The sequence below is a fragment of the Camelina sativa genome, chromosome 12 (assembly GCF_000633955.1).
Source record: "Camelina sativa cultivar DH55 chromosome 12, Cs, whole genome shotgun sequence".
In the NCBI taxonomy this organism is placed as follows: domain Eukaryota; kingdom Viridiplantae; phylum Streptophyta; class Magnoliopsida; order Brassicales; family Brassicaceae; genus Camelina; species Camelina sativa.
The window spans coordinates 12,902,318-12,917,064 of NC_025696.1; the positions used below are offsets into that span (position 1 = coordinate 12,902,318).

General features: G+C 29.2%; 1 protein-coding gene across 1 annotated transcript in view; it reads left to right on the top strand.

Annotated features, from left to right (window-relative positions):
- Window positions 9,692-14,747, top strand: part of LOC104733459 (terpenoid synthase 8) — a 6,414-nt gene continuing 1,358 nt past the window's right edge. Inside the window, exons 1-5 of the mRNA XM_010453039.1 lie at window positions 9,692-9,922; window positions 10,023-10,299; window positions 13,419-13,797; window positions 13,892-14,113; window positions 14,212-14,353. Of these exons, the coding sequence (XP_010451341.1) occupies window positions 9,692-9,922; window positions 10,023-10,299; window positions 13,419-13,797; window positions 13,892-14,113; window positions 14,212-14,353 (1,251 nt within the window). The remainder of the gene's footprint in view (window positions 9,923-10,022; window positions 10,300-13,418; window positions 13,798-13,891; window positions 14,114-14,211; window positions 14,354-14,747) is intronic.

The window sequence follows — 14,747 nt, forward strand, 5'->3', positions numbered from 1 at the left end:
AGCCCGAGTCCTGTGTTTTTCAGGACCGGACAAGGCCAGCCCACAGACTTTGGCCCTATTTGACATGTCTACATGTAGTAGATGTGGAGACGTGAAATGATGTGATGATTAAAAATAAATCCAAATCTTCGTTTTATAGACAATATTGAAGCTATGTGTACAAACATTATTTTTTATATGTTTAATTATGGATAATTTAATTTTCAATTTTGTGGACAACTGTCAACTAATTTGAACCCATAGATATTTTAGTTAATAAAATTAGATATCTTTGTTATTATAATTGTTGTGGACAAGTTACCAAAATAATGTCCGTGGACAAATCCATAACCTATTCCAATAACTGGCCTATCTATTCTGATCCATGATTTCAACTAGGGGCATTTTTGAAAATACTCCTTCATGTTGACTATTTTTAAAACTACCCTTCTTTATATACAAAATGACCAAATTACCATTTTTAAGTGATAGCAAGAATGTAATGTCATCAAAAACGAAAATATTTTCCTGCCAAAAAAAAAAAAAAAAATTTCACGCCAAAATTTTTTTTTCCCCGCCAAAATCGAAAATTTTTCCCGTCAAAAATTATTTTTCTCCCGCCAAAATCGAAAATTTTTTTCGCCAAAAATATTGTAAACGCTTTTAAAAACCTTTTAAAAGCGTTTACAATGTGTTTAAAAAACTTTTAAAAACCTTGTAAACGCTTTTAAAACCTTGTAAATGCTTTTAAAAAAGTTTACAAGGTGTTTAAAAACCTTTTAAAACCCTTTTAAAAACCTTATAAAAACATTTATAAGGTCTTTAAAACCCTTTTAAAAACCTTATAAAAACATTTATAAGGTTTTTAAAAACCTTATAAAAACGTTTATAAGGTTTTTAAAAACATTGTAAAAGCGTTTACAAGGTTTTTAAAAACGTTATAAAAATATTTGTAAAAACTATTTGAAAACCTTTTAAAACCCTTTTAAAAACTTTTTAAAAACCTTGTAAAAGCGTTTATAAGTTGTTTATAAAACCTTTTAAAACTCTTTAAAAAATCTTGTAAAAGCTTTTACAAGGTGTTTATAAGACAGAAACCTTATAAAACATTTTAAAAACCTTGTAAATTTTTTTTGGGAAAAAAAATTTTGGCGGAAAATTTTTTGGCGGGAAAATATGTCAGAATTTTTTTTGGCGGGAAAATTTTGTTTTTCTTTTTATTGATTAAAATATTTTTCATCTAAAGGTAAAATGGTCATTAAAAATTAAAGGAGGACAAAAATAAAAAAATGGCCAAAAAAGAGGATAGTTTTGAAAAGAGATATATCAAAAAGAGTATTTTTAACAAATTCTCTTTCAACTATCACATCACTCAGTGGTGGATCCACAAGGAAAATTTACATGGGACACAGATGAATGCTTACCTTAATAATTTTTTTTTAGCAATATTAATACAAGACCAAAACATAAAAAATAATAAACAATTGTAGATGAGATGCATCAAACCCCCTCTTTTAACATAGTATGTGGCACTTTTGACCAAATATGCTAATATATGTTATACAATAGCTTTGATTGGTAACACATTTAGCAGCGGTTGGAGATTCAACCGCTCATTTATTTACCAATCGGATGAGCGATTGAAATAGGTGGTTGAAACGAGTGGTTGGAATAAGTGGTTAAAAGAGGCGGCTAGAAGCATAAACGAGGCGGTTGCCAACCACCTTAAATTAGGTGAGTTTGTAACCACCTTGTTTCAAAATGAGCGGTTGGAATTTTTTTTAATTATTTAAATATTTTTTTTATAAAATATATTTATGTATTTATATTATTTATGTAAAGAGTTTAAAAATAAAACTGATAATTTCTAAAAAGGTTTTAAATTTTAAACTATTTTTTGTTGTTTTTTACAATAATTTATTCGACCGCTTGTTACCAATCATAACAATTATCTAACCGCTTGTTTGAATTTAACCATTTTTTCTTTCATCTTTTGTAACTGCCTTCTCTACAACCGCTAAAAAAAATCTTAACCGCTTTATTTAAATGATGTTACTAATCGAAACCTATATAGATAAAACTGAAGAATTATTATGAATAAATGTAGGATACGTGCCCCATCTCCTTTACACCTAGCTCCGCCCCTGACATCACTTATCATTCTCTTGCATGCAAGGGTGTTTCGTTTTTTACTCACATGTTCACAGTAAAAATATTGTATTTTTTAAAAAGATGTGAGAATATAATATTTATAAGTGTGGCATTATTAGTAAAATTTTCCATGTTAACTATCGGTACAGGAGGTGTTAAAAGAACTCGAAAATACGAGATCAAATTAAATAGAAAACGAATATTTATGCATGTCTTTTTAATGTTAAGATTTACAATGTAAACAATTTGTTAATCAAGTTTGAAACTTTGTATAAATAAACCTAAAGGCTAATGAATAAAGTAGGGGAAACAATTTTACTTTTAAAATTTTCTCCATACCCGTCAGCCACGATTTAGTTTATTCAATACTAGCAATTGATCCGCGCTACGCGCAGAAGTTAGATGAAAATGTATTTCAGATTTTTTGTGTATATTATTTTCTGGTTATGTAAATTCATCTTTATGTCTGTTTTTGTATTTGATTTGAGTGCTTATGTTGTTTGTTGCATATTTTTTTAAAAAAAATAGGTTTGGCAGTAAGTATAATTTAGTGTGTTTTTTACTTTTCAAAATTTGAGATCATCTTCTGTATTTTTTAAATGTTTTTTTAAAATAATTACGATGAGAAGTTACCATTGTGTACTTAAAGTTGTTGTTTTGATGTAGTTGTTAGTTATGATTAATGTATTATTATTTGTCATTTTGTCATTGTCTAGTATTTGGCCCGTGCTTAGTGTAGAAGTTTGATTAGAATGTGATATGTGTTTTTTTGGTGGATATTTATAAAGTGTTTTGTTATTTTCTCTTTATATCTTGATTGCTATTTTTTTGGTGGTTTTGTTTTTTTGAAAAACTGGTCATTTTGGCTTTCTTGCTGGTTTTTCTTGCATTAAGTACAATCTACTGTGTGGTTTTACATTTTTATTTTATATTAATTATGTTTATTTTAAATTTTGGTTTTGTTTTTCAATTATTTAAATTGCATATTTGTAGATTATGATGTATAAGTTCATTTCTGGATGTAATTGTTTTTTTGCATTGTTTTTTTTTCCTGTTATCCGTTTGTTTTTTTGTGATTGTGCTACAAAGTCTGTAAGTTAGTTATATTTTATAAGGTTTTTAGGTTTTTAATTTACTTACATTGATTGGGCCCAAATATCCGTTTAAGCCTTTAAAGGTAGTGGTGTTTTGGGTCTAGATTGGGTTTTATTGATTTGAGGATGTATTTATTCTTTTGGGAAATAGCCCGTGTCTTGTAGTTGTGTTTTTTCATCTTTGCCGTATACTGGTTGTTGGACGGAATGGTGTGTATCAATATTTCGATCTAAAGGACAGTAGTAGGCTTGTAGATCTTATTTTGATGGGCGTTCTTAAAACATTCATTGTGTCAATATAGAAAACTTTAATTTTTTTGACGCCTTTAAGAAGGTTTTGTCATGGCTTCGTATCGGTGGTGGATAATTGGTGCTCCCCTGGTTAGTTCGTTGACCGTCTGTGTTAATTGGTTGTATTTAAGATTGTTTTGTTTATTGTTTATTTTTATGTAAATTTGGTTTTTCTTTTTATTATGGGGCTCGTTGGTTTGGTTTGTTTGTTATTTATTAGTGTTTTTCAGTTTTAAATGGTTTTTTTTGGATTAAGTATAATCTATTGAATAGTTTGGTTTTAAATTTCTCTGAGATTGGGTTTGTTTACAAAAATCGGTTGTGTTTAGGTTTAGTCTTATTTGAAAAATTTTGTTTGTATAGTATAAGTTGATGTGTGGCTTTAGACGTTAATGCTGCCTATTTTAATATTTTGTCATATGTTTCTTGGATTGTTTATTGCATTATCCGATACATTGTTGTAATCTGTTGTGAGTTTATTTTGGTTTGGCATTTAATTAATTGTGTGAGGATAGTTTGTGAATGGTTTAGTGATTGTGTTATTTGAATATGGTTTTAAATGCGATTTCTATCAGTTGGGATAAGGGTTGGATATGTATATATATATATATATATATATATATATCTTAATTGTTTTATTTTATTTTAGAAATTTTCTTATTGATTTGTTAAATATATATCAGTTCAGTACATAATATAGTTGTTACTGTAACAATCAATGAAAACATGGGCACTACACAATGTTTTAGAGACCATGATATTGTAATGATTTCGTTGGAGTAATGTTTGTCATAAATATACATAGTAAGACCAACTCCAACCCATTTCCATTTCTACTTCCAAATTCCATTTTGGATAAAAACGTTCTCTAACCCCACTTCATTTACATCTCTAAAATAGAGATCTCTATATTTGTCTCTATATTTGGAGACTTTTAATTCATTTCTCCATTTTGGAGTTAAGCTTTTTTATTTGCAAATAAGTCCCTTAAATTTATATAGATTTATATTATATATATAAATACAGTTAAATATTATTATTTTCTACTACACATAATATGACTTAAACTGAAGATTAAAAACAACTTAATACAACAAATACTAATAATTGATGAATGTTGTGTAATGTAATGTTGTTCAATAATAAATTTTAAATATAAATAACATGCTAAAATTTTTCTTTTTTACTAAAAATAAAATAATTGGGTCAAATTTGTAATTTTAATAAATTAAGGATCATTATATAAATTAATAATAAGATATAAGAAGAATATTCTAAGAATATTCTCTTTTGGAGTCAAATATAGAGAAATAGGTTAGAGTCAAATCATCTCCAAAATGAAGTTACTCCAAAATAGAGTAGAAAATGAAGAAATGGGTTGGAGATGCCCTAAGTGAGTGAGTGAGTGAGAGTTGGTGTATTTATCCCATTTTTAATAAAAAAGAAGTACACAACATAGTTTTTGTAGACTTTATATTTTTAATAAATAGTTACAAATGGTTAGAAATAGGTTATAGATATGTTATAGATTAATCCATATATTAATATTAATCGGTTACACCTAAATATTAGAGATATTCCAAATTGATAATTGATATATTAATGGTAACAAATAAAATCATGGATATTCCAAACTATATTTTTGTAAGATTTTAGTCATATTCACGTTGTTTCCAAAGATCTTTAAACACAGTATTACAAATTTATTTTCCACAGATTTTTTATTGATAGACCACAACGTTAACTAAAAATAGATTACGAAATTGATAGATTGATTGGTTACAAGTTAAATAGTGGGTTAAAAGATAGATTACGAACTAAAATTTAACCAGCGTTATAGCACGGGTACTTTAAAAAATTCCGATCAACAACTTGGATCAAGAATCATTAACAATATAAAACTTACAAAATATGTGTCTTTTTTCAAGCTTTCATATTTAGCATATGATTTTATTGCATAATGTTTTATCCAAAAACAATTTTTAAAAAATCACAAAATATATTTTATATAAAAATTACAATAGAAACAAAAGGAATTTTAGTAATTTATTATTGAGTAAGATTTGGGTGGATACGGTGGTAATTATGTTTGATAACGATTGAGCTCTTATTCCTTGCAAGCCTTAAACTCTTGGGCTCTATTGGGGCAAAACTAAAATTAAACAAAGTGGTAAAGGATTAATAATTATAGAAAATAGCTCCTGGCTTGAAATTGGTTGTTTTCTTCTTTATCTTAGATCTCGTCCGGAACTGTTAACACTAATGTTTCCGACTATAGAACAGTATGTCAGTATCAAACTTCCAACTCTTATTTGGACGCTCCTATTACGTTTTCAATAATCCATTGTATAGATCGTGATTCCCTCAGGATTTGACGTGTTTTTGGCTGCTTTCGTCTTTGCTTCCAGTCCCTAGAGGGAATTGGTGAACTGAAGTGCTGCAAATTTATTAATCGAGACGTTGTTGAAGTTAACTGTAACACTAGTAGCCAGTAGGTAAAGAAATAATAATACTTAAATCCATGCATTAAACCGGTCAGATATATTAGGATCATGTAAGTTAACCAATTTGTTTGGTTTAGCATTATAAATTAATAAAAACTGTGATTTCAAAAAGTTCACATCGTTCAGAAATGTTTCAGGTGGCGCGGCTCCGGCGACTCCGTCCACGTCTTTTATGTTCCCAATTCATGCAGATAACCGCTTATCTTTTCTCTCCGGAGCTCAAAGACCTTCAAGCCTCTTGCATATCTCGATCTCAAAGGAGGCAAAGGGTACTCATACATCTATCTAATTTCACATTTGCTTCTCTACTGAAGTAGGATCCGTAATTTTGAAATTCCGGTTTTGAAACCAGTGATTGTAGTGTTTTCTGATTCAAAAAAATCTTTAATTTGAAAATTTTGGTAATTGTAGAATGAGTGGGTTCCATGAGGTTGAGCTCAAAGTTCGTGACTATGAATTGGATATGTTTGGTGTTGTGAACAATGTTGTTTATGCAAACTACTGCCAAGACGGTTAGTTTTAATGTTGCTGCTTTATATTGTTGAGAGACTGTTCATACACTTGTGGATTTAGTTTTGAGTATTGGAACATCTTGCCACTAAGTTTAGATTCTTGTTTGTAAATTATTAGTCGCTTCAAATTCTGTTGTTAAATTAAAGTTTCAGAATACCTTATTGACAGACTTGGCTATGAATTATCCTAGTTTATTCCTTTTTTGCGTCTTAAATAATCTAATTGGAACATTTGTGAATGTGGTTGAATAAGTGTGACAATATCTTGCTAGAAAATTGAATAGTTTAATTCAGTTGTCATGTTGTTGCTTCAGATTGTGTCAAAGAGGAGTTTCAGATGTTATGCTTGACAGAATCTGGAATACATGATCAAAGTTACTTTTTTTATGAAACGTGATGAACAGAGAATGAAGGTGGAGAGAGACGTTTGAAGTGGCAGAGAGGAAGATGGCCGTGAAGATTAGTGGAAAAAAATTTGTTTGTAGGGTAACTAAAACATGTGTTAATAATAATTTAGGTCTTTAAAGTGATTTGGCCCAAAAGATTAGAAAATGTTTAGTGGGTAAATTAGAAAAATTTGGCCTAACTAAAAAGAAGGAGTTGCTGACACGGCAGCATGAGGAGTGTAACTTTATATATATAGATAAGCATATTTGTCTTTTTCTTTTTTTTTACCTCAAGCATATTTGTCTTAGATCTAATCGCATGTTACTCTTAAGTCTTAATGATTCAATCAAATCACATGGTAAGATTCACAATCCTTACCTATGCATATAGAAAAGAGAAAAAAAATCGGGCGAGAGAATCCCAAGCGCGACGATTTTTCTCTCTCAAAAGCCTACTTCTTCTGATCACAATCTCGTGCGCCGACGTCGGGTCATCCGTCAATTCCGGTGGCGGTGAGGACCCTCTGGTCCATGGTTCTTCATTCTTGACTTGTTGCATCTTCCCGGCAAAGCTGTTGGACGAAATCAAGGGAGCGGTGGAGAGGAGAAGCATCTGCGAGACGCTGAAGGTAAAGAGCTCCACCGGAGGTGTTGCTACGCGGAGCGGAAGAGGGAGATCCACGGCGAAGAACGAGAGAAGAGGGTAGATAGATCTGGAGATCGGAGATTCTGGAGGTTTCACCGGATCTGGTGAAGCTAAGCCACCGTCGACGGTCCTCTTATCAACTTCATGCTGCCTCTCTCTCTCTCTCACGACTGAGCATGGATCTTCCACGACAAAGGACAGATCGGATCTCTTCCTCCTTCTCAAAACGGTTCTACGGTGGCGGGATGGCAAACGGATCTTGGATCACCATCTTCGTTTGGTTACCGTCGTGCACGCTCGCCGGAGGTCTTGTTCCGGTCGAGTATCCGCAATTATGGACGGCGGCTGCAAAACGAGTTCTTCGTTTGTAGATAGGGTTTCACGTAGTGCCGATTTAATCTGGTTGTTGTAACCCGGCCAGTTTTGTTTTTCTGACGGTTTAGTTCGGTTTGGTGTAAACGAGTTGGACCCTCTGGAATTTCTGTATGGGCCTATTCCGGAAATAGCCCACTGACATTATATTTTATAATTGAATACCTTTTAACAAAAAAAGATTCACAATCCAATCATATGTTTGTTAGTCTTAATCAATCGATTAATTACATATTATGTATGATTTACGAACCACATTATGCGCTGTGAATTTGTTTTATATTTCTCTATAATATCTTTTATCCTATAAATCACAATTCACATGGCCAATCAAATTAAGCCACATCAGAATTTTTTTTTACTTTTTAAATTAAAAAAAAAACAGAAGTCCATCAGTAAAAAAAACATGATCGTAATGTATGGGCTATTTCTATTTTTTACTATTAAATTTTTAAAAAAATCTGTAATCACCTAAATTCCTAAATTTATGTAACCACCACCATCACGTTGATCAAGAACCAAAATAAAACCGTTCATGGTTTTATAACCGTTTCATCGCCTATCTAACTCTAATTCAATTCATTTTCTTTTCCTATTTAATCTCCTTTCGTATTTCTCTCCAACGTTTTAATTTTTTATTCTCATTTGTTTTCTTCATAACCTTTATTTTATTCATCTTTTTGTTTCTCATAATTTATCTGATCATTATCTTTTTGTTTCTCATATTCATCTGATCATTTTTGTTTTATTTTTCATCTGGATTTCGGTAGTCTTTCTTCCTCTACATCGGTTTTTGTGAGGTCGCCATATCCACAGGCTAACCAAAACGCAAAAGTCTATACAGGTTTGTGACTAATCTTTATTTATATTAATTTTTCTTTATCTTATACTAATTCTCTTTAATTTTATTGATTCAGGATGAAGAAATGAAATATTAGAGCTCCAATATTTCCAAGATAAACCTGGAGTAGTTATTTGCATAGAAGTTATTCTCAGGATGATGAGGTACACAAACATGAAATTAAACGCAATTAGTTTGTTTATCAATTGTATCTTCATTTATCTTAATAAAATAATCTGATCCAAACATTTCATAATTTATTTGAGATGGGAGATAGAACTGATTCGAGAACACCAAACAATTATAGGAAGGAGAGTACATGTTGTAATTTGAGTTTATTAACTGATGATTACTCATTGACGGTTGCAGATATTACCACCCATCCACGAAGTGCAAAACAAAGGGATGATTCTAGAGATGAGCTTCGAAGATTGAAATTGTGGAAAAAATAAGTGTAGTTAGATTTAAACAAATTTGTATATTTTAACAATTTGCGATATACAATCTTTCTTATATTTTTTACATTGTTAATAATTTTACAGATTGTTACGTGTATATTAGAATTTGAGTCCATCAAATTTTAATATATCCGGGCTTGCCCGGGTGATAGTACTAGTTATATATATTTTCCTAGAAAGGTGATATTTTTTTAGATTTTTAAAAGACTCGCCTGCAAAAACGAAAACTAGCATTTTTAAAAGACTCGTCTTTTTTACTTGGGTTCTTTTTGTCATCAACTTTTTGCTACCACGTTAATTATGTTCCACTTGAACAAAACAATAGTTTCAAAAAATGAATAGATATTATGGTAATGAATTAGATTATCACCACGCGACGCTGTGGTCGGGTAAGCAATTACGATGTGCCTATAAATTGGTGAAAGTGTATCCAAAGTCCAAACCATTGAGAGTGAAAATGCAAACGATAAATTTTTTTGCACCAAAACATAGAATTCAAATCTCTCTTTCTCCTCCTACTCATTTAACTCCTGTCAGCTTTCCACTGACGGCATGTCCAATTAAGCCTGCGAAACTTTTTCATTTGGAGGCAACTAGTGGAGATGGTCAAGAAAGTAACCGCAAGTTCGAAAAGTTTCCACCTTCTGTATGGACTAACCGCTTCCACTCTGTTCAGGTCGATGCCTCCGTGAGTCGTCTCTTGCAATGTTTTGTTTGTTAAAAGTCTCGTTAACATATTTTACATATATAAGTTTTCAATACATATATGTATACACTTTTATGTATAGGAAATGGATGCGCTTAGGCAAGAGATCGATACGCTTATCCCGAGTGTGAAGAAGGAACTCATGTCTTCCCAAGGCATTGACTCGATGAAGAAAAATATCCTGATGATATATTTGCTGGTTAGCCTTGGTCTCGCTTATCACTTCGAAGATGAGATTGAAGAGTGTCTCAAAGAGGGTTTCGAAAAGATAGAGGAGATGATGGCTGGTGAAGATAATTTGTATACAATTTCAATCGTCTTCTGGGTTTTCAGGACACACGGTCACCACATGTCATCCGGTAAGGACTCTTAAGCTAGGCTAGTATTTATTTATTACTAGGTGTTAGCTTACGCTACGCGTGAGTTCTTACATAATCGTTATTCTATTTTAAAAGAATAATATAAATTAATATGTTATTATTATTTTGTTTTTACGGTGTTATTATTTTAATTAAAGTAAAGAAATCAAATTTTCTTTTGATGATAATATCTTTAGTGCAATTAAATCATATTGTATTTTACATGCCATATGTCATATATTTTTGTAGTTGTAGTCATATTTCAAAATCATTGTGATATATATTTTCATAAAACTTATTTTGTGGTATTAGTTATGCATATTATTTATTTATTTATGGTGATATCTTAAAGAGATTTAAAATGAAAATAATAAACAGTAGGTTTGCAATGTCTCATACATATATAACTAAGTGAATCTAACCACAGATTATTAGACTAATACATTTTCCATAAAAATAAAATAAAAAACAACTACTACTTTATTAAGTTATTATCTTAGTCTTTAATAGTGTTTGGATTTTGATTTATATGAAATGATAATATTTCATATAGAACAAAATAATTAAACTATATATTATATACTACATGTATATCCTATTCAAATAAACTAAACTTTTATTAAGTTAAGATATCATTGGTTAAATCAAGGAAAAATAATGATATTGTAGAATTTGTAAAATTATGAGATTTGAAATATGAGGCTATGAGGGTTATAATGAGATATGTGTCTTTTTTTTAATAGATAATACAGAAATTAATGTATCAAAAGTAAATATTGAGAGTTACAAAAGTGTATACTTATACACTTTTAACATGTTCTATTATATTAAATTAAATTCATTGAGAACACTACTATGATATTATTATGAAAGTTACAAATTAACTTTTATACTTTTTCAACTCCTAAAATTAAAACCCATTTAATTTAAAAGTGAGTGTTGGTGGATCCATAATTTGATTCAAAAGTATAATATGTTACACATTGATCATTTAAAAAGAATAGAAACATCTAATTCTCAAATAAACTTGATTTTTTTTGTTAAAACCAACATATGTGAAATTAAATTTAACTATGAAAATTAAAAAAATAAATATGAAAATAGATTAGAAAGGCAAGAAATATAAAAGAAATATTTTATTTTTATATAAATAAAATAAAATTTGAAAACAATGTTAAATATATATAATACTTTCTAAATTAAAATATAGAATCAAACTCGAAATATTTCAATTAAAATATAGAATCAAATTAAAATATACTCGAAATAATGTTCGAGTATCATTTCAAATTTTATTTTATTTATATAAAAATAAAATATTTCTTTTATATTTCTTGCCTTTCTAATCTATTTTCATATTTATTTTTTTTAATTTTCATAGTTAAATTTCACATATATTTTATTTTTATATAAATAAAATAAAATTTGAAAACAATGTTAAATATATATAATACTTTCTAAATTAAAATATAGAATCAAACTCTTACAACACATATGAGATATAACAACATTTGATATTGGTGGGAGAGGATGAGAGAATGATAACTTATAGATGATAATCCAAATTAGATAATGGAGATGAATCTTTTTTTTTAAAAACATACATATTTTATTTAGTTTACATTAAATTAGATAATAAAATATATATCATGCAGTCTCTAAAATTAAAATTTAGCATTAAATTTTTAAAATGATATTTTATTTAGTTTTCTGTAACCCATACAACAAAAATAAGAAATCAAAAACAAATAAAAAAATGAAAAATGATTTGAGGTATTGTGGAAGTGAATGAGAGAATGTGAAAATGAGGAAAAAAAAGAATGTTAATATGAGAGAATGAGAGAATGCTTATTTATATGATAAGAATTGATGGAAGTTATATTTAGAATTATGAGAGTTATAATTATAATTTATTGTGTTTGAATAAAATTGAGTGGTGGAATATGATTAATGCATAATTTATTTCATTTCAATTATAATTTTATTTTAATGTGTGAGTTATTGTATTGTGTTAATTGGGTCTTAAATATGTTTAGACTTTAGAGCAATCAAACAATTAGAAAACAAATAAAAAATAAAAAATTAGAAAGCATTAAATAAAAGTATGAATAGATTAGAAAGGAAAAAAATATAAAAGAAATATTTTATTTTTATATAAATAAAATAAAATTTGAAAACAATGTTAAATATATATAGTACTTTCTAAATTAATATAGAATCAAACTCTTACAACACCTATGAGATATAACAACATTTGATATTGGTGGGAGAGGATGAGGGAATTATTACTTATAGATGATAATCCAAATAAGATGATGGAGATGAATCTTTAAAAATAAGAACAATGTAAAGTATATATAATACTTTCTAAATTAAAATATAGAATCAAACTCTTACAACACATATGAGATATAACAACATTTGATATTGGTGGGAGAGAAGGAGAGAATGATTACTTATAAGATGATAATCCAAATTAGATAATGGAGATGAATCTTTAAAAATAAGAACAATGTAAAATATATATCATGCAGTCTCTAAAATTAAAATTTAGCATTAAAATTTTACAATGATATTTCATTTGGTTTTTTGTAACCCATACAACAAAAATAAGAAATCAAAAACAAAAAAAAATGAAAAATGATTTGAGATATTGTGGAAGAGAATGAGAAAATGTGAAAATGAGAAAGTAAAAGAATGCTAATATGAGAGAATTCTTATTTATATGATAAGAATTGATGGAAGTTATATTTAGAATTATGGGAGTTATAATTATAATTTATTGTGTTTCAATAAAATTGAGTGGTGGAATATGAATAATGAATAATTTATTTTATTTCAGTTATAATTCTATTTTAATATGTAAGTTATTGTATTGTGTTAATTGGGTCTTAAATATTGTTTAAAGCAATCAAACAATTAGAAGAAAAAAATTAAAAAAATTAGAAAGCATTAAATAAAAATCAACCAATAAAGAGAGACTAAAACATTACTTTTATATATATGATTATTACTTTTTTGTCAACAAGCTAGTCTAGTCATGAGAAATTGAGAATAGATGTTGGTACTAATTTTCTTTATGTATATAACAAGATTTTTTTTTTTTTTTTAACGAACAGACGTATTTCAGAAATTCAGAGAAAGCAGTGGAAATTTTAAAGGATGCATTAGTGGGGATGCTAAGGGTATGTTGGCCTTGTATGAGGCCGCACAATTGAGAACGACTACAGATTATATAATGGAAGAAGCATTGAGCTTTGCATCGAGCAACTTGGAGTTGTTAGCTGCAGATGGGAAGTGCCCACCTCATCTCTCAAAGCATATACGAAATGCTCTAGGACTATCTCAGCATAAAAATATGGAGATGTTAGTTGCTGTGGGATACATCTCATTCTATGAACATGAAAAAGACCACGACAAAATGCTGCTAAAATTTGCTAAACTCAATTTCAACTTATTGCAGCTCCATTACCTTGAAGAGCTCGCAATCGTTACAAAGTATGTTATGATATGATCTTCTTGATTATTAGTGATTTAGTTTTGCAATGGCTTCACGTACAATCCTTTAAATATTATTTTATTTCAATGCAAGATGGTACAGGGACCAGGATTTTGCATCTAACTTGCCACCTTACTTCAGATACGTAATCGCAGAGAATCATTTCTTTGTAATAGGGATGTACTTTGAGCCAAAATTCTCGCAAAAGCGGATTATGCTGACTAAGTACTTCACGGCTTTAGTACTTTTAGATGACACTTTTGATAGATACGCATCTCGTCCCGAGGCTGAAAGCCTCGCCAATAGCCTGGAGAGGTACACCACGCATTCAACTATTATCCTATCAAAGAAAAAAAAAAATCTTCCTATGAAAAAAAGTAGATGATGATGATAATGATAAGTGTGATGATCAGGTGGGCTCCTGATGACGCTATGGAGAAACAGCCACATTATTTGAAATTCGTGTTTAAGTTTTTAGTGGATTGCTTCGAAGAGTTTGAAAGAGAATTGGCGCCAGAAGGAAGCTCTTACTGTGTAAAAGCCACACGAGAAGAGGTAACTAGTCTAACTCTCGCTTAACAAGAAAAAAAAAAATAATAATAATAAGTGAAACTCTTCCTTCTAAAATTTGAAGAAGCATGTCCCAGTATATTTGAACGGTTATGGTTAATAAATCCGATGAGGGAAAAAAGTTTTGCTTTACAAAACTGATTACAATCAGTACTGTACATGTTTAAGGAAAAATAAGGTGCAAAGAAAATTTAATTTTCTAAACCTTAAAAAAAGATTTTAAGCTCAAATTATACAAATTATTTTGAAGAAACTCTTATAAATATCAAATTGTTATAATCGTTTGGTTGAACCATTGCTACATCTGTTTTCTAGCTTTTATGAACCATTGTAGTTTTTAGTTTTTTTTTTTTTTTTTTTAACGTTATAATCTTTAGTA